The sequence below is a fragment of the Atractosteus spatula genome, chromosome 2 (assembly GCF_055471065.1).
Source record: "Atractosteus spatula isolate fAtrSpa1 chromosome 2, fAtrSpa1.hap1, whole genome shotgun sequence".
Lineage (NCBI taxonomy): Eukaryota > Metazoa > Chordata > Actinopteri > Semionotiformes > Lepisosteidae > Atractosteus > Atractosteus spatula.
Genome location: NC_142707.1, coordinates 30,548,780 through 30,567,972, shown reverse-complemented (window position 1 = coordinate 30,567,972; position 19,193 = coordinate 30,548,780). Strand labels below are relative to the sequence as shown.

Here is a 19,193-nt window from a genome sequence, read left to right as displayed (position 1 = left end):
TCTTTTGTTTTTCATTTTTTATTTCTTGTATGCTTGTTATGGGTCTTTTTCAACCAATTAAACAATTTTGTAAACGTAATGTCAAGAGTATTGATAAGAAGATGAAGCAGAATTGTACCCTATTGCTCGAGCGTTGCTGGCCCGCTACTCCACCTGCTCCTTTGTGCAAACCGGGCGAGGTCCTGGAAGAGTAAAGTCACGTGATACAGGTGAGCGCCGTGGTGCTGGACCTGTCTGCAGGGTGTCGGAGTCTGAAGAACTATGCAGACCCGTTGTGAAAGGCACAGCTGCGACACAAACGGCAAGATATATTTTTTTAAGGAGCTCCCTTAAGAGCTTGCGCACAGAAAGGTAAACTAAGGCACTTTCGTTTTATCAGTACCGTTGTTACCTGTGCTATGTGGAGCTTATTTTAATCAGAATATGCTTCAGAGCACATCAGCTCACCACTGTGAGCCACCGTAGAACAAAAACAGTCATCATTTAAATAGCACCTTGCATGCTGAAACTGTTGTTTTGTCTCCGTTTTAACTTACAATTTGTATATTTCTATCGTGTAGCTGCTACATGTGCATCACTGAATCGTCAAAGTAATACTATTTACGTTGTGTGCACCACTTATAGTTTTTCTAAAGCCTGAACCAGATCTGTTAAATTCTACGTTCGTTCTACGTTATAAACAAGTTAAAATAAAGCTCCGAGCTATTAAATACATTCACTTAACATAAGACCGCATATTATTGAGCTAAATCTTTTTATTTCAGATGGGAAGTGGACAAATTTGCGAGCGGTGCGCACAGCTACTGAAGGATTTCGTTGCTTTTGTGAGACGAATGTCGGCTGATCTTGCGCAGAAAGTCAGGGACTGTATAACGGCTATTTCGGAGTGTTGCTGCCTGGAGAGAGAGGCTACAGGGATCGGGAAACTGTACAAACCTGTACTCCAGCAGCACGAAAGAAAGGCAGCACAGGAGTTCCTGCAGCACCTGGACACAGGTAACCTAGCAGCACTGCCAGATCATGGGGAGCAGCAGAATAGCTGCCCTTTATTTCAGGAAAATAAAAGGCGCACTTTGTATCTGATACCTTTGTTAACGTCTCAGGAACTGTTTCATGCGTGCTGCCTTGTCTATGTCAATAACAAAACCGGTACTTTAATAAAGGTTTAACATGTGTAGACTTGCCTTAATATATTGCCTTAATTTAATCAGACCTTACATGAATCAGCACTGAGTAGTTTCATTTTTTTTAAGTAAATACATTTGAAAATGAACTTTGTGTAAAAATTAACACAACTCCTATGAGGGTCAAACATCCAAAGAAGATCAAAGTTATATTATCCTATATTATACTGTAATTACTTTAGGCTTGTTTGCATCATTACAATGATGTGTATATAATCTCTTTGGATTGTCCCAGTTAAGGTGCACTGTTTGTGGAAATGTAAAAGTTCCCGAAAACATGTCCACAGTCTATTGAAACTTGGTCCTTGAACTAGACCATCCAGGGAGCCACAAGAGTATCGGAATGAGGTACAACATAGCGTAATGTGATGATTCCCAGATTGTCACAGTGCAGCAACATACTTTTCTATCACAATCTGCAGCTGTTCTGTGATTCATTGGAGGGGTGAGAAAATGGCCTACTTCTAGTAGAAAGCCAACATAAAAAAAAAAGATGAGAAATATTTTACCTTAATGGGCAGAGAGTGCTATTGTAAATGTAGAGGAATACACATGACTTGAATTAGGACGTGAGCAACCTGAAAATTCAATTAACAAAGAACCCTTCCATATACTTTAATGACATAACATGCAGAGAAAAATGAGAGTTTGGGTAAAAGAAGGAAGTCGTAGTAGAGTTCATGTGCATCAAGCCCACAGTAGGTGGGTGAATCAGAGGCTGAACCCAAATCTAATGTCCATACATTACAGTGTGACCAACCAGCAACTTTCTTGTTTAATAAACAAAATCTAATTGCAGTAATTCATTAACATACAGATTTAAAAGCATTACTATCATGGGCCCTATTAAAATCCGTTTCATGTAACAGTTTTAAATGACATTAATAGCAGTACCAGCAAAGACATAGTTTTTGTTGTTTCTTAACCCGGCAAAGAATCTAAGGGTTTTTTTTCCCACTGTCGTGGGAAAAGTAAAAGCAGTTCATCCATTATCAGAAAGGTATTTACTCCTGGAAAGATTCACGGCAACCCAGAGCTTATACTGGAAGAGTAGGCTACAAGGCGAGGCTACACCCTCAAGGGGATCAGGCTATCGCAGCACGCGTGCACGGATAGATTCAAGATCCTGATTCATCTCGCACATGTGTCTTCAGAATGAGGACAGAAACCCGAGGACCCAGGGAGAATCCACTTAGGCACAGAGAATGTGCTGACTCTACCAAGGCAGTGCCACAGCTTGGAAGTGACCTAAAGGCCCAAGAGCTGTGAGGCTGTAGCGTTGACCACTATGCGTTTGAGCAGCCTGAATTCTTAATAGAACACAGTTCTCAAGATGTTAAAACTAAAACACCCTTTGTTTCACTTTCAGGGAATTCTACTTGAAAATCATCTTTATAATTCTTATTTATATGTATTTGTTGTCAGGTACTGAAACACCACTCCTGGATAGCAAATGTCTGCAGGCCCTGAGGACTTTAGCAGTTTCTGAAAACTCTGACTTGCAGCGGTCAGCTGCGCTCTACTATTTACATATTAGTCAACAGTGTAAGTATGTCAGGTTGCTTATGTATAAGTACAGCAAAATTGATGATAATGGTAGTTATCGATGTTATGCGTAATGTACACTTTTAAAAGTGAACGGTAATTTAACCACACCTCGTCCCCAGGTTACATAAGACTCGACATGCGTAAATTTGACTTCAAGTAAAACCTTTCTCTCATAATAGATTTTCTAGTTCTGAAATGTTTACATTTGTTACACAAACTAACATTCTGCGGCAATGAAGTAGCGGACTGTTGGTCTTTATGTAATGTGAAACTTACCACATGACATAAAGAGCAAATAGCGTGGCGAGTTCCTTTCACACATGAATAGTGTTGAGTACGCAGTCATCATCAGCTTCCACCAGACCTTCGTTTTCTTCTCAGTCTTTACTCTCAGGCATTGTGCGATGTTCTCTGTAGGTCATCTCACAGTTTCTCACCGTGACTTGTGAATAACCCATATTAAATCATATCAGGGAGTTTATAATTTGTATGAATTACTATTTTCTATATGCTCTTTAAATATATGCTATATCCATCCATCTATTTTCTAGCCAATTCAGCCAGAACAGGTCTGTGGGGGAGCCAGAGTCTATTCTGGCAAGCAACTGGTTCAAGGCAGAATACACCCTGGGTGGGATGCCAGTCAATCACAGGGCACACAGACAGGAAGACGTGCATATTCACACCAGGACTAATTTTCCCCGATGCCAATTAACCTGCCAATATGTCTTTGGACTGTACCCGGAGAAAACCCATGCAAGCACAGGGAGAACATACAAACTACACACAGACAACACAACAAGTCCAGAATTGAACCCAGGGCCCCAGTACTGAGACGCAGCAATGCTAACCACTGTGCCACTCCAAAGTGTTCACTTTATTTAGTGTTTATTTTAATTATGGTATTTTCAAATATTTTTTCATGTTTCAAGTGAAATTTTATGTATAAATTATAAATTGTAATTCTCTGTACAGTATGTGTTCACCCAACAGCTAAAAACGGATTGCTACTGGTTTATTTAATATTGGATTATATAGACTTGTGAAACAGAGCATTTACATAAGTTGGGAGATGGGTGTGTAGTTCTTGAGAGACTGTCCAAATTTCTAATTTCTGTGTTCTTCCGTTTATATCTTGTTTACTGTGATTATGATTTGTATCCCCTAATCTTTAAGGCTGTAGTCACCTTTTAGGGTTTTTCTAACACGCTTTGAATTGTTTTAGGGTAACCCTTTTTCTGAGGGTGTGGTTGGGATTCAACAATATGCCAGTATTAAAAGAAATAATGTTGTCTTGTTTTAGGTTTGTGTAAGTTTGAACAGAAGGTATTCAAATCAACAGGTTTGCATGGTTTGCTCTTCTGGTTATCTTGTAAACCGCCCCCCCCTCTCTTTCGGAGTGACAATCCCTGTGAACGGTTAGACTCAAAGTAGTATGGAAATTTAAAACAAAAATATCTTCATGTGAAGTAGGAAGTTTTTTTGCTTCTAATATTATGGAAAAAAATATTTTGTTATATGGTGGACCTCCTCTAAATAGTGTGTGTAAAAACGCCTTAGCCTTTTTAAGTCATATTTGAAATTAAATTTCCTTGTTGGGTGATAAAATTTTAAATTACTTTAAAAAAATCAAAGTATTGCCTTAAGTTAAGAAATACTTAACTCATCAGCTTATGAACTCATCAGTTTTCAAAAGTCTGGAAATGTTCCATGCTTCCTGAATTGGTGCTTATTGTCTTTTCTAAAATATGAATACAGTTTTGGGACTTCGAGACAGCAGTGTACCAGTCACTGGTGTTCTGATTTTAACCAAAGCATGCTGGGTGTGCAGTCTGGTCTGAACACGTATGTGGGAGTCTGAAGTTGAATGCTTACCTTTTCAAGTATTGATGTTGGACTTTGTGATAGAGACAGCTTGTTTGTGATTGTTACAGGCATTTATTTTATCTAATCTCCCAGAGTTGTGGGCAACTCTGTGTATTACTGCAGGTTTCAACACCTGAGGATTCATGAAACGAGTTTGCAGGAAATTTTAATATGCTATTTTCAGTTGTCCTTTCACTGCCACTTGAATCCACTGTGGCACCATGATGATCAGACTGTTCCTCCTTTGTTTTAGCTGAGGTTCACAGGGAATAACTCGCAATAAGAAACTGTGCTGAAGAGTGCTTGTTGAAGAGTTAGGCAGAAAAAGCTTTGGCTTAACTCACCTGGCTGAGGGCCAATCATAAGGCCATAGGATATTGAAGTTAGGCCCCTAAAGAAACAGACCAAGTGAGCCCTCAAACTACAAGTGGAGAATGAAGAATTAAAGTGCGAAAAAAGTGCATGCACCAACTTTCTCAAAGAATTATTAGGCATTATATTTAGGAAACTGAAGAGTAAGTTTGCCATTTAATCTGTGTAATGGGGTATATAAGTAGCACATATTGGTTGCAGGTAGTACCCAGTTAACAAGAGGCTGATACTGTGTTGGGAGCCACTGCATTTGTTCCACTGGCATCGCTGGATGCTGTCCTGTCTTCACATTTATATGGAGCTTTCCATCTCCTGTACCCAACCAATGAGGAGTCTGCTGGATAGGTTCTTGGTGTGCTGCCACTGATGCAATCAAATCCTTGTTGTATGATTTTGCTGTTTGACTTTATTTTATGAGTTTTTTGGTAGAAACCTACCTTTAATGGCAGAGTGTGTGTGGTGCCATTTTGGGAGATGAGGGGAAATGATCCTGTAAAATTAAAAAAGGAAATGTACTGCAAGCAATTACCAAAAAATAAATAAAATTACAATGCCGACATGTACACGTTTTAAAAGTTTACCACAAAAACAAATCAGAAAAAAATAGTAATAAAAAATCAAGCATATACCAAAGCACATAGTAAATCATTTGTTTATTCCATGCTGAAAAGAGAAGAGAGAAAACACAACTTTTCGGCTGTGAAGCCTTCTTCAGGTGTCGCTTGTTCCTTTGCAGACTGAGCATGCTGACGCAGCTACCCACCTGAACTAGTAAATCATATTCTTAAAATCTTTGCCTAGGGATCATGATCTCATGGAAATTCGGGAATGGAATTGTAATAAAATTCAGAATGGATTGTTTTCTTTTCCAGTGAAAACCCCTTTGCCCACAGAGTTTCTGGAGCCTTACCATGCATTGCTGCAGTCTAGCGATCTGGAGGTGCAGAGAATCGCTTCCCTTTCTCTTGTCAATCTTCTGGTGGAGGAGAACGGTAAGAGCAAGACCCTCAGCACTTTGAAAGGCAGGTGATTCCTTCAGCACTGCCTCGGTTTCCTGTCTTTACCATTAGGCTTTCAGATACCGCTGAAGATTCATCCAAGAAGTTCATCCAAGATTCATCCTAGATGAAGCGGTGGCTCTGTGGCTAAGGATCTGTGCCTGTGACTGGAAGGTTGCCGGCTCAAATCCCGCAGCCACCAGAGGAATCCTACTCCATTGGGCCCCTGAGTAAGGCCCTTAACCCCAACTGCTCCAGGGGCGCTGTACAATGGCTGGCCCTGCGCTCGGACCCCAAGCTTCTCTCCCTGTCTGTGTCTCATGGAGAGCAAGCTGGGGTATGTGAAAAGATGAATTCCTAATGCAAGAAATTGTACAGGGCTAATAAAGCAACATTATACCATTAAGTACATTCTTATTTTATGTAGAACGATGTGTATTTTTCCGCAAAGTGGGTCACAAACTGGACTTTGCATAGTCCGTCCACTATCATGAATCCTAAATCTTTACAGATTCTATGATGCATCGAGTTTAGTGTCAGCTGGAATTTTTGGTTGTTTCAGTGAACAAAGAGCTGGTTGTTGAGCTGGACATGGTGGATCCTATCTTGGAACTGCTCCAGTCTGGTGATCATACAGTGCAGTGCAACTCCTGTGCATGTGTGGCCACATTGGCAACTTCAGGTCTGTATGATTTAATTAAGAAATATAATCTGGCACAATTTTCAGGATAAAGATTTTGTGCAAAAGGGTTTATCTGTTTTGCTTTATGTACAACTGATACAGCATTTTCAGGCTGAACTGAGGGATCTTAGTTAACTTTTTGTTGGCTATTTTATTTGCTCTTTAGACTTTTTGAGTCTCACTGGATTTGTTTTTGGTAGTGCACACCACATTGCTTGCCAAAAGTTTTGGGACAGTAAAGTCTAAACTGACATTTTCATTATGATCATTACAAGAAATGAAATCACTGATTTAATAGACAGTTTTTGTCAACTGCCCTAAGTATTTTATTTTTAATTGACAGAAAGTTAGTTCAGCTCTTCCCAAACATGCTGAGACAGTTGGCTGACAGGTGACAGGTGTTGGTCTGGTGTTTTTGTTGGGTAATTAGACTATAAAAGAATGGCAGACATCCTCTCTGTCTCACATGGATTTCTGTATTTTATAACTGAAAGTCAAAATGAGAACTGAAGACCTTTGTTAAGGAAAAGAATGCAATTTCCAAGTGTTTGATTTTGAAGAGGCTGAATCAAAATCATGGCACAGAAACTTCACATACCGAAACCAACAATCTGGAGTGTACGAAATAAGAAAAAACGACTTAACATAGTTAGCATTTCATGTACAGGGTTACATCCTACATTCATTTAAGTACTATGGATTTGGATTATTTTTTAACGTAGTCCCTCAAATGTGTGTCTGTCATGTTAACTTTCTTCAAAACAGATCATGTACATTGTTTGCCTGTAGGTTCTGCTGTCTTGTCTTTGGTGAAAACATGTATGAAATATTAATTTAGTATTTGTTGTGCCCTTTTTATCACCCACAACTAAACAATTCCTTTACTTCACACATATCTCCAGTATCTCTCATTATTTTAGTACTTTAAAAATAATCCCCTTTAAAGGCTTCAGCTGTATGTTTGTCATTTGGGAGACAGTTTCCTAGATTTTCAGTATTGATTTTTTAAGTATAATCATATTTGTTCATTGATTCCAAGAGTCTATAGGTGTTTGTTGTCCACGGGGGCCAGGTTATATATGGACTGATGTTTTAGTCCGTTTTGTCGATAGCCCATTTTGTGATACAGATGTAGTTAGCATCAATTGCAAATACTGTATCCATTTGTGCATTAGTGGAAACTGTATTTCAGCACATAGGATTTAGGTATGTCAACGTGATCGCCATGTAACACAGCAAGCTTTCTGTTTCCATTTTCAAGAGAGATGTTAAGAATAATACTGTGTTATCAGTTTAGACATTTGAGTACAAGAGCTTATGAACTACTACAACAGAGCACCAAAACTTTGATGTTGAAAAGGGGCATAGTGAAATTAGCATAACAATTTCATTCCCGAAGAGCCAAAAGGATAAACAGGCACTACAAAACGTTTATTTTTCTTCTAAGGTCTGTCCTGGACATTGTCTGTCTGGCCATGCTCTCTCAGCACTCTTTCTCAGGCTCAGGTGTCTCTCGCAGAACCCAGGTGTGCAGCGCGGCTGGTTGGCACAACTGCTAGAAAGGGTGCACACTTCTAAATAGAGAGGAGGGCAACCGTCAGGTATCAAGGTCGTGGGCAGGGACAGCTATCTCCTCTCAGATGGTAAATTAGCTGATTACCTGTCTCAGTCTGCCACCACACAAATTGCATTCTTTTATCAATTAATGAAATTTATGCACGTAAGTAGATGGTGAGAATTCCATTAAATGTGTTGGTACATCTGTGTCTTTATTCCAATTAAGGAAACTCCCTAGGGATCAGAACCAATTGACACCTGATCGAACGTGCTGAGCTCACGTTCCATTCCTTGTCTCGCTGGCACCATGGAGTGGATCAAAAGACAGTCAAGAAAATAACTTATTTTTGTTGTGTGTTTTTGTTGTGCTGCACAATGCGAGGTCATCCCTGTTTGACTTTGAGTATTTATTAACCCACTTCTGTTCTTAATTTTAGATTCAAACAGAGAAGCAATTGTGTCTGCTGGTGGAGTATTGCCAGTTCTCATTCTCACAAAGTCTTATGACCCAAGAGTCCAGCAGAATGCTGTTGGGGCCATTCTGAACCTCACCAGATCAGGTAACGTTTCAAGTACTCCTCTTAGAGAGGACTATAGGTTTTGGTATTTCATGCTGTATGTATTATAATACATATTATATGTATTATAATAAAATATGATACATATTTTTTAAAATGTTTTTGATTATCTAACAATGTAGGAAAACAAATAAATGCTGAATAATATACTGTACAATGCTATATGCCATTTATTTTTATTAGTTTTCAACGATTTGGAAATATTTATACTTTAGAATTTGAACTAATGGTTTTATATAATGTTAAACAAACATTAGCATCTTTATTCATTTAATCATGTGCTGCATTGTAGAGCTTGGTAGAGGAACATGTTTATATTCAAAACTCTTGTAATTCTGCATCTACACATACTGTAAGTATTAGTTAATTGTCTTTAAAAGATACACCTGAGCTCAATTTCTCATTTAATATTTGCATTTCAGGTCCCATTCACTAAACAAATTTAATGTTTTTTTTAATGTCTGTTACTCAGTAACCTTTTCATAGCGTGACTTTTGAAATGATGTATTTTGTGTGCTAGAGAGCTCTTTAAGCGTTCTGTGTCGAGAAGGTGCTCTTCCTGTGTTGGCACTCCTCCTGCAGTCTGCCGACTCAGAGATTCAGGTAAATAACTCACACCCTTTCCTTTGCTCCCCATGCCACTAGAAAGCTGCCATTAAGTATGGGGTTGATAACAGGTTTTCTTTTTTTATTAGTAGATTGGTCCAAGTTTGATTTGACCTGGGCCCAGGTAAAAAAAGAGGAATCCAGGTCGGTTGTTTGTTAACAGTGCTGTAAAGTGATGTGAAAATGGTTAATCAATTATCCCATGCTGGTGAAGTCAAGTGAGGGAAAGAAAGATTAAATGAGTGTGTTGAGAATATGGTTATTATGGACATTATATTTAATAGCATGTCTAGAATACTCATATGACCACAGGTGTCAGTAATGATGCAGGAGCAGGCAGCATTCAGGTTTGCTTTCATCCAGGCATGACTCATTGTTTTCCTTTGCACATATACTGATGGAAGAAAGAAACTTAACATTTTATGAGAATACTATAGTTATTGCTTATGTACTTTCACAAAAAGTTGTCAATTTGTTTTATGCCCTCTGACCAGCAAAACAGCTTGTGCAGTGAGGCATGGCAACTTGCCAATCCCACGAAAGCTCGTTAGGTGCACTTTTGCCCAACGAGGTCCAGGTGGAACAATGCCTGATTAGGTCACCTTTAAAAAAGCCTTAATTCAAAGCTTAGGTCACTGCAAGAAAAAGGCCACACTTAGTCAGTTTTCTGTGCATTCCTTAATGCCTCGATTGTCAACAGAAGCAAAGGAGAGGGCCATTGGCATGCTGTCGCATGCAGGCATGTCATGTGCTAGCATTGCCAGACACTATGGAGTAAGCTGCTCCACTATGTCCCGACTGCAGAGAAGGTTTTATTAGACTGGCAGGACAGATGATCGTCCAAGATCCGGTTGCCCTAGAGTGACTACACCAGAGCAGGACCAACACATCAGACGGGTCCTTCTGAGAGATCGTTTCAGATCTGCCACCCGTACTGCTGCTGAAACTGCCGGCAGACACAATGTCTGCATCAGTGACAGGACAGGGAGGCTCCAAGCTGCTGGCCTTAGAGCAACACGACCTGTCAGAGGCCCTCTGCTCACACCTCCTAGACATAACACCCAACTGGCTTGGGCCAGACAGAGGCTGCGATGGACTCGTCAGCTGTGGCATCAGGTCCTCTTCACGGATGAGTCACTCTTCAGCCTGTTTCATGCAGATGGGAGGGCCAGAGTGTGGAAGAGGTGGTGTTGCATTTCTTTTTTCCATCAGTATATATTTTAAAGAAAGGTAACGAGAAGGAAAGTTATTTCCAGAAACTCCCTCTGTGTGCTTTTTAAAAAAAATCTTGAATGTTTAATATATTTCATTTGTATTGGTCTATTTTATGATTTGTCATAAAAAAATCAAACGCCTTTGACTTTTACTTTTGACTTTTGGTTAGGAAGACTCAGCTCAGAAATACACTGTTACCTTAACTATGTTGTTTTTTATCTGTGCTTGTCTGCAGTACTACAGCTGCTCTGCTCTAACTAACATTGCTACCAAGCCAGAGTACCACCGTACCATGCTGCAAATAGGGGACTGTTTCCTGCTCAAAGCCCTGCTTTCTCTCATGTCTTCAACCGTTCAGAAGGTACTGGATGAAATATTCCTTTTTTTAGCAATTTAACATCTCAAAAAGACTCAGTTTCAAAGACTCTTCATATCTCTTTGGCTGATGCTATCTTACGGTGAAGTCAATCATTAAGATGTAGAAGACACCCAGACACTGCCTACCGTACATCAGGCTGTCCAAACAGATTAATCAGACGTGGAGAAAACCGATTAGGGACACCTTGAGGCCAATGGTGATGATGAAATAGTTCCAGAATTTAGTGGCTGAGAATTTAAGTGATAATGTAAATGTGGCAAAAGGTTTTGTGGTCAGAGAAGAAAAAATTGAACGTTTTGATCTAAATGCAAATAATTTTATCTGATGCAAATCCAGCATCATGCATTACATGCATTACATCAGTCAATACCATTTCAACCGTCAACAAATGGCGGTGGCAACATTGTCATCAGATGGTACTAGGAATATTGTCAAGACTGGTGGAAACATACACTGCTATCAAAATTTTATCTGTGCTGTATACTCAAGCAATTCAGATTTGAGATGAAAAGGTAAAGCAAAATGTATGGAATGTCACCATTTATTTCTGGGTATTTCCATATCTTGTCCTGTTTTATGATAATAGCACTTTTTGTGTTAAATCCCCCAATTTCAGGTGAAATTATTAAGACAAATTAATGTTAAGTAAATTACATTATTATGCACTCAATAAGTGCATCATGCCTGCGACCCATTGACAATCACCAAAACCTTGGTTGGTTCTTTTGAGATGCTTTGCCAAGCCTTTGCTGCAGCTGTCTTTTCATCTCAAATCTGAATTGCTTGTGTATACAGCAAAAATAACTATTTGGATTTCACTATCCCAATACTTATGGAAGGCACTGTAAAGTAGTACTGCCAAATTGTAGAGGCAAACCTGCTTCAGACCTAAAACTAGACAAAATCCTCCTTCAGAACAACAATGACCCAAAGTACAGGATGAAGTTACACTGGAGAGGCCTATGGACAAGAAAGTGCATGTCCTTGGGTGGCTCAGACAAAGTCCTGACTTATTATCTTATTGTGAATCTGTGGAAAGACTTGAAAATTGATATCTATGAGTGAATCCCAGGAACCTTGAGATATCTTGAGGAAATCTGCCAAGAAGAGTAGACAAAAATTACACTAAATTGGTGTGTAACGTTGGCAGTGTCTGGCAGCTTGGAGAAGAGTTTAAGTCTAGACCCGGACTGCTTGGTCACAGGGTTGAAAAAGTCAGATTGACAGTTGGATGGAGAGGAAAGAGGAGCCAGTTAGTTCACCAATGAAAAATGAGAGCTAACTTTTAAGGTGCAACATCACAGCTCGTGATTGGTTGGTCCGCATATCCACCCTGTGGGTCCCTCTGGTGGATCTGCCTTTGGTTGGAGGACAGTGACCTTGGACCTGTGTCATAGGGAGAAACAGACTACAGACTCTCTGCAGCTCTTTGCAGCCCATTTCCACTATACATCATTAGATGGTTCAGCACTGGATGCAATTTTATGATGTCTCTTATCAAAGGGGCCTCTATGCTACATTCTGCTGCATTTACACAGAGGCCCAAGCTGCTTGGTCAATGCAACCCAAGGATTATTAGTAATCTTTAATTCTAAGTAAAATAACACTTAATTCTAAGTAAAATAACATGCCTTGCCACTACACGTTTTAGTTGTTCTAATAAAACAATATATACAGTACATTCCTTGTATAAAACCATCATTTGCCTACCTAATAACATCAGAGTATTATCAGATGCATTAAATTATAGGAAGCATTCCTGTAATATATACATACTCTTTTTTGCACATAAACAAAAATTTAAGCCATAACACCCTCTCATTTGTATTATGTGAGCCAAGCTCTGCATTTTTAATGAACTATCATGAGTCTTAATCGTAAATTCAGATTTGAGATTAGGTATATTTTAGGTCTCTGTGAATTAATCATTATAAAATTTTCTAATTTTAAACAGAATTCCTGTCAAGCTTGCAGGTGCCTCAGGAACTTGTGTGTGAAAGGTACAGTAAATCAATCAATTTTATGTAAATTAGAAATATCTTGTTTCTGTTTATGGTGACATTGCAGTGCTCAGGATAAGTCTGAGTTGATAATAAATTTACTTGGATTTCTTATATCCACACAATTTCAAAACCACACACACAGCAGACATGACAGGTCAAAAGTATTGTTACCATGTCTTTCCATTCTTAATTGCTCACTGAAGTGGTGAAGGGTATGAAAAATTCAAGTACTGACTAGAATAAGAGTACAGTATATAATTCAAGTAATGTTGAATACTACAATCTCACTTCTCTTTGTATAAAAGAGTGACAGTCTTATAGTTTGCAAAGGCAAGTCCATAAATTCTGCTGATCAGGGGAGTCTTAGCCCATTAACTTGATTATTGTGAAACGATTTACAATACCAGATGAGGATGGTTTGCTCTTGAGCTGGAGATAAATGAGTTAGTTTGCCTTTTTGAATATTTCATACTGAAGCGCACAGGTGTGAAAAGCTTTTTTTCCCCAAAGTCTGGCTTTTATGTAGTGTTTCTGTCTGGGTCTCCCTCATGCCAGTGAGCACACAGGAGGAGCTGGTGTCTCTGGGCTGTGTCCCTCGGCTCAGAGACATGCTCCAGTCCTCCACGGAGCCTGTGGCAGAGGCTGCCATCCCATTGCTCTGTGCCTTATCAGAGACCTCGCCCAACAGGGTAAGCAAATCACCTCTTCCTCTTATTATAGCAATACAGTTCTCCAATATGTACATCATTAGTGATGCAGTGAAGAAATTATGAGATAATGAGAGCTAAGAGCTGAAGGCTTAAAATTTAGTCTGTAGTCCCTCATGTCCACCCTCAGATCTAATTAGTACTGATTTGTCTCTTCAGCCAATTGGTAATTTGATTTCTTAGTTCAATGTACAGGCCACATCCACTGAAACCTGACAGTTAGTTGTTAAAAAGTCCCCTGGATTAAAAATAAACCTTTAACTGTAAGCTTCTCATGTAGACTTCATAGAACTGGAGGTAATGTTGCATTAGCCTGCAGGCACTCACTGAGTTAATCATTTTGCTGTTGTTTGCTGTTGTATAACCATGAGGTTGTGAAATCTAATTTAGGTTAATTAAGACAGCATTGGTATTTGATTAGGATTCCTAACAAAACAAGTTTTTAATGTCCTAACTTTTATAATGTATATTTCTTTCTTAATTTTGAGCGTATGGTAAATATACTTAAGGGGCAGATTGCTTGTTATTCTCAAATAAGAGCAACTGTAGTTGGAGCTACACTGCAATGCAGCAGTACATTCGTCTTTGGATGGTATTATTTTACATGGTTACCTATCCTCACAATGTAGAGATATCCAATAGCATCCTGTCATTGTCTGGACCACTGGAATTTGGAGACTCAGTGAATTTTATGGTTCATGGTCTATACAAGCTAGAAATTGAAGCACTTTCACCTGTGGCAGGACCGTAGGCATCTGGCTCTCACTGCTGTTCCTGAGGAGGTTTATTTAAGGTGAACACCTGCAAATATTTAAGTGCGGCTTGAATATACAGTATGTGCAACAGCTGAAACATACTGTACGTGCAAAGGGGAAACAAGGGCTCTGGCAGGACACTAGAGGGCACCTATGTTTTGTAGTAAACTGCCAAGATTTAGGTTAATGAATAAGTATTCAAGCACTTTAGGATACTTGGGTTTTGGGCTTGAAGTTTAGAGAAAAACAGTGGGTTTTTACAATTACAAAATTAATTATGATGTCATCATGGGGTATACAACAGCACTCACTGTTTGAAGGAAGAATCATTAGATTATTTGTAACTGTTTTTTTCCCATGGGGCAAAACTGTTGTAACTGTTTTTTTCCAGGAAATCATAGTGGAAGAGGGTCTTTTGAAGACTCTTGGAGAGCTACTTCTTCATCACAAAACCAACTCTACTGTCCTGAGTCACAGTGCCATCACAATACACAACCTGAGTCTCAGTGACAATGCTCAGGTAATACAGAGCTTAAGTACACTTGTAAGACATCCTGAAGCTCTCTTGGAAGACTTTATATTATAAGGCTCTAAAAAATTACATTTTATTTATAGCTCTACTGTTGTCTAGAAAAGATATAAAAGGTACATTTTTACTGTATCTCAGCAGGTACAGTACAAGAAGAAGAGAGTTTGTCTAATTCTATAGGTAGAACAATAAAAAAAAATCCAGACATTGCTGAAACAGGTTGAAAGCTAGTTGTTATAATATGTTTTATAAATTTTACAAATTGAATTATTTGGATCAACTGCCTTATTAACAGTGCAGTTATCCTGGCTTCTTTTCACTTATCTAGGTTGTGATTGACAGTGGGTGTTTGAACGGATTGCTTCAGGCCCTTGTTTCTGCTGATACAGAAGAAGCCCTACTTTGTGTGACTGCATGTTTAAATAAACTCATGAGAATAGGTAAATAAAAAAAAAACTTCATTCTGAATCTGTATAGACACTATAATGTTATGCTATAATCTATAAACTAATTTTAATTGTTTATAAATAACAACACAGAAGTAGTTTGCTACCTGCCTGAAGAGGTGTAATTGACTTTTCATAGCCTTTAAAATGTTATTTAGGCTGATACCTTCACAGTATGGTAATTATTATATGTCTGATAAACTGATTAGTTTAATATGACTTACAATACTTTGATAAAATATGACAACAGCAGCATATGGGCCAATATATTATTTTGCTCAGCATATCATCAAAGTATGTCTTTCCTAGAAGTTAATCACAAACAAAAACATAAGCAGGCTTTTTTAAATTTAGGACTGGAAGTTCCTTTTTTCTTTTTTACTCTTCAATTTGGTACAGACAATCAAATTCTGACACAGCTCTTGAATGCTCCTGAATGAGATGTCCAGGCAGCTTGCAGACATTCTGAGAGATGGGCATCTTCAAGCTATCCACCTCTATTCACACTGCAAGCCAGGACCACTAATGTGGAGGACGAGGCTAAGTGTGGTTTGCAAGTAAAGGACAATGCTGTTATGCTGCATGCTAAGGAATCCCTTACTGCACTCAGACTATTCCTAGCAACACTCTGACAATTGTCCACTGCCCCTAAGGGCTCCCAGCCATAGCAAATGCATGGTCTAAGTCTGTCATTTAGTAGGTGAAGTTGGTACTCCCAGCTGAAGCTCTGGCAAAATGAGTCAGTGTACTGTACATCCAGACACACAATATAAAGTAAAGTAAAAAAACACAGAAATTTAGGTTAATGTGAATAAGCCTTGTTAGCCCAGACTTTTTAAAGAGTTAAAACTCTTGGAATTGAAGAGTTAGGCACAGTTCCTTTATGTTAAGAAAGCAAAATGATGAAAGCATGGAGCACACCTGTTGTTCGCCAGTGACTAATTGAGTGACAGTTTGTAATTTTCTCAGACAGCAGGGCATCAGAATATACAGTACATTAGGTGTTGGTGTTTAAATTATTCCTACACTGTTCCTTTACATCATTGTTATTATTGTTTATATAAAGTATATTTAGTTCTTGTCTAAACATGACATTTAAGGTAACGCAAGAGGTTGACTTGGGATGTGCTTGGATTGTAAAAGGCACTTGAAAATGGCTATTTTAGAGCAAAGAAGACACAGCATTTGTTCTGTTCCCTAGATGGCCATAGAAATAAACTTGAGTACTGTATACTGTACATTGACATCTTGTCGTTGTTGGTGTTCCTTGGAAACGAGTGGTCATGTGTCTGCAGTCTGTTTAATTTTGTTTTTCTTTGAATTTAGAATTACTGAAATCGCACATATGTGAGAAACTGACTGCTGAATATATCTCACGTCTGAAGAGTTTGGAGGTTCAGACGGAAAATGATGAACTTTCCCTCAATTCGGCATCCATTATTAGACAGCTGGAGTTACAAGGTAATGTTTTTATATCTCTATGTCTAATATGAACTCAGTAATGTTCATTACCATTAATGCATAGAAAGCATTTATACTTTCAGATTTTGGGAATAAAATATGCCTTCAAAATTTAAAAATGAATTGAGTGCTATAGCAAAGGTATTTACTGTGGTCATGCACATACAGTACATTATATTACATTGGTGCAGTAGTGAGTGCATGTAATCCTGTCTGCTTGTTGTACTAGGTTTTTTCTAGCTTTGATTTTTGCCTAAGCTGAACTGAGTTAAGGTGGTTTTGTGTTGTTAACAATTCGTCCTAACTGGTTGAGGTGGAAGTATCATCACAGAGTGTGCGGATGCAGTTTTTTGTATTTTAAACTACAACAGTGTCAAAAGCAGGTGATACAGGTAGAAAAATTAAAAATACCTTGGGTTCCTTAGAAGGAAAGCACTCTAATCAAGTGGATAGGAAAATCCCCAGCTGTTAGAAACCTGGAGGATTAATCAGGACCCAAGGGAACCTTTGCTATCTTTTTACTTCTTGTTTTAATTCTGCGAAGCTTTTGAGTCTGATGTTGAATCAGCTGGTTTCAGGTGTTAATGAAACAGTACCTGTAAAACCTGTAGACCTCCAGGGATGAAGTTGCCTTTCCTTACCACAGAGAGTGACTGGCTCACTTCCCACTGATCTGTGTAGTCCCTTTAGAGCTGTGATCTGGTCCCAAGTCCCATTCTAGATTTCAGTCTTAATGACCCACTACCTGAATTGATTTACTTAACTTGTGTTCATTGCAACTCATCCAGAGCTTCCCAGTCTGCCCTGAGGAGCACAGGTTCCCTATAAAAACCTGGAGGGCAGGTAATTTGTGCTGGGCTAAACAAATGCAGGCTCAGTGCATTACACCAGGGGGAATATGTCCATATGTGCACTCAAGGAGACCGAGATGGAGGCTTGCTTGCCTTCTCCCTGCAAAAGATGGTGTGAGGGACTTTTCTTCAGTAATCTTAAGAGGAAATTGATACTGCAGTTTATTGATTGTACCATTTTTTGCAGAGGAGACCTAAAACCAAAACTGACTTCCCTGACAATCCAGAAGAGAGTACATTGCTGACTAGTGGTGATTACCACAACATGAAACACTTTTTTTTCAACTCCCTGTTTTTATTCTTTGTTTTATTGTAGTATTATTAATTAACAAACCCTGCACAGTTTCTAATAAAGAAAACTTAAAAAGATTTCATTGTTTAATTTCATTGTTTTGTCTGTTTTGTCATGTCCTTGTATGTCATATTGTCTGATATTAGTGTATATGTGCTCATTTCTGGCTAACAAGTCTGCATGCCTCTCCCACTTATACTCTCTGACACATTTGGTTCCTCAAAGGAGAAAGGTAAGAGCTGTACAGACACTAATATAAAACTACTCAAGCCAGGAGGAAGAGACCCCTTGCTCCAAATTCAGGATCATAAAACTGGGGTCAGAAAATTGAGAGGGCATGTTGTGATGCAACAAGCAGTAGTGAAAGGATGTCGAATTTAGAACACAATATTCCAAATTTAAACCACGTGGATTAAGGGTCCTGCTTAAAATACCTAGTGAGCCCTCTAGTGGCTTAATGAGGTACAACACCTCCTATTGCATGTATAGCAATGAGAATTTAGAAGCAATAGGTCATCCTTTAAAATACTGGATGAGTGGCCATATCACTTACTTCATTCCCTCATAAAAGGGTAAACTAAATCACAATTACAATCCAATATTTTGCAGAATATTAAAGGAATATACTTGTTTGGTATCAATTTGTTTGTTTGGAATGAAAAACATGAGTAGTTCAGAAATGTAAATATCAAACCTGAGAGAATCGCATATTCAAAAAAAAAGTTATGGCTTTTAACAAATACAGGACATTTTGCCAAGATTTTCTGAAGGAAGCAATTTCTGAAGGCAAAAATATGCTAATCCGAGATTTGAAGTGGCCAACTAGAACTCTGGCAGACAAGACTTTGGGATGTCTTTGTCTACGACTAATAAACAGAGAAACCCAGAATTTGAAAGCGAGGTGTGGAAGTCAAGACCAGGGAAAGCTGGAAGTCAAGAAGGAAAGCAAGGAGCTCTACAGGACCAGGGAAGCAAAGTCAGATGCACTGCCCTACTCTCTCCAACCTGCAACCGACTAAGGGTTGCTCCACAGAAACACTTGCTCCAAGCCAGTTCATACATGACTTGCACAGAAAAAAGGATCAGGTAAAGCCTACTTCCCCTTTACCCAGACCATCAGCGATGGGAACGCACCAAGTCTCTAATCTGCACACTTGCTAAGGG

At 38.8% G+C, this 19,193-nt stretch overlaps 1 protein-coding gene across 1 annotated transcript; it reads left to right on the top strand.

Moving 5' to 3' along the window:
- The first annotated feature begins 222 nt into the window (after positions 1-222).
- On the top strand, positions 223-18,096 carry LOC148839535 (uncharacterized). The gene is made up of 14 exons (XM_088938172.1): positions 223-351; positions 765-996; positions 2,610-2,729; positions 5,843-5,962; positions 6,531-6,650; positions 8,645-8,767; positions 9,306-9,388; positions 10,842-10,967; positions 12,940-12,985; positions 13,544-13,677; positions 14,842-14,970; positions 15,308-15,419; positions 16,752-16,886; positions 17,925-18,096. Exons 2-14 carry the CDS (start codon positions 765-767, stop codon positions 17,933-17,935), a joined length of 1,491 nt encoding a protein of 496 aa, XP_088794298.1. The 5' UTR covers positions 223-351; the 3' UTR covers positions 17,936-18,096.
- Positions 18,097-19,193: the final 1,097 nt, after the last annotated feature.

Bases quoted from the DNA above. Each gene is read 5' to 3' on its own strand.
- LOC148839535 (XM_088938172.1), top strand. From the start codon at position 765: ATGGGAAGTGGACAAATTTGCGAGCGGTGCGCACAGCTACTGAAGGAT. The intron at 9,389-10,841 runs GTAAATAACTCA...GCTTGTCTGCAG, and splicing joins CTGCCGACTCAGAGATTCAG to TACTACAGCTGCTCTGCTCT. The intron at 10,968-12,939 runs GTACTGGATGAA...AATTTTAAACAG, and splicing joins TGTCTTCAACCGTTCAGAAG to AATTCCTGTCAAGCTTGCAG.